Source organism: Eufriesea mexicana, unplaced genomic scaffold, assembly GCF_001483705.2.
Source record: "Eufriesea mexicana isolate 0111107269 unplaced genomic scaffold, ASM148370v2 scaffold996, whole genome shotgun sequence".
Taxonomy (NCBI): Eukaryota; Metazoa; Arthropoda; class Insecta; order Hymenoptera; family Apidae; genus Eufriesea; species Eufriesea mexicana.
Genome location: NW_016909198.1, coordinates 126,355 through 127,739, shown reverse-complemented (window position 1 = coordinate 127,739; position 1,385 = coordinate 126,355). Strand labels below are relative to the sequence as shown.

General features: G+C 44.3%; 1 protein-coding gene across 15 annotated transcripts in view; it reads right to left on the bottom strand.

Moving 5' to 3' along the window:
- The window catches only part of EndoA (SH3 domain containing GRB2 like, endophilin-A), a 34,077-nt gene that overhangs the window by 24,245 nt on the left and 8,447 nt on the right, over window positions 1–1,385 (bottom strand). For 12 of the 15 annotated variants that reach the window (XM_017900053.1, XM_017900052.1, XM_017900055.1 and 9 more), the window contains exon 2: window positions 712–808. In XM_017900053.1, the coding sequence (XP_017755542.1) occupies window positions 712–756 (45 nt within the window). In that variant the 5' untranslated portion in view covers window positions 757–808. Of the gene's footprint in view, window positions 1–711; window positions 809–1,000; window positions 1,106–1,385 lie in introns of those variants that run through there. The other 3 variants (XM_017900066.1, XM_017900067.1, XM_017900054.1) reach the window with 2 other exon arrangements.

Sequence of the window (1,385 nt, the reverse complement as noted above, 5' to 3'; positions counted from 1 at the left end):
CTGCTGGAAGTTCCGTGATTTCCGGAAGAGGAACCTTAAAACCGGGTCAAAAAGTTGCATCGCGATATTCAATCGCAGGAAAGCAACGATCGTCCCATATTCTTGGCAGTTTCATCTCGTTCCCCACCCTATCCCTGGTCGAATAACGAGTAAAGTCGAGCGATATATCGCTTCGTCCGTTGTGGAACTGAATGGGTCACTGCTGACCCATGAGACGCGAAACAGTATTAAACAGTATCGCTAATTATGCCAATGTATGTTGTCTCAGTTGATTCCGGGACACGATCAGTGCTGTACGAATTTAGGTGCTCGTGGAGACTTGGAATTCTACGGGAATATCTGCTTGTTGATGTTATTACGCTAGAATTCCGACCATGTCGAATTTCGCGTGCCTGAGTTCAGTATCCCATAACTTCCACGATACTCGGTTATACGGTAGCAAATTACAAAGTATCCCTGTTCGTTTCACGAAAATTGCGATAAGTTCCACGTTGATAAAAGGTCACCGACGAAGAAGCACGGAACGTGATCAAAATTTCAACGTCCAGTCGATCATGACCGCCGATTGTATATATAGTGTAACGAGACACAGGATACCGAAAGAATAAGAATTTTTATTCTACATTCGAATTTCTAAATTTGACTTCTCGTCGGTTTGATCGAACGTATATCGAACGTTCGATCGAAAATATATATCGAAATAGTACTCACCTGATTGGCTTTGTTAATCTGTTTCTTCAACCCCGCGAACGCCATGGTGGTGGTGGTGGTGGTATTTCTTCCCTCTGGACAGAAACGAAGAGAACGCCTGCGAACAAAAAGAAAGGAAAAATGTAATCGATGCATGTCGTGAAACGATCTAGGCAAATTTTCGAAAAACAAAGAGAGAAAGGGTCTGAATTTATGACTGGCCGGTTGGCTGCTCGCCAGATCCGGCCATCCACGGACGGATGATTTTCAATGTTATCGATCGACCACGTTTTCCAGCATCATGACTTACTTCTGATGTAATAATCGCCGACACACGTACACGCGAGCAACGGTAATCCTTTCCGATATTTCATACAACACTCGCACAAGTATACATACATGACACACACAGGCTCATAAAAGGTAACGCTTTATTCGCGGACGCTTATGGCAACTCGGCCAATTTCTCAGATCAAAGTGACTGTACACCCTCTGACATACCGATACAGTCGGCTTACTCGTAGAAAATTACATCATACGCTTTCCACGATCCTTCCACGATTACCAGTTCTTACGTACGTCTTTCCATCGTGGAATAAAGGCGACGACTCCAAAAATAGAGTGTCACGCTCATAAAGAGGAATTAACGAGTACCGTCCCTCTTAATAAGCCGCGCGCTCCTTCGAGGAGAAGAG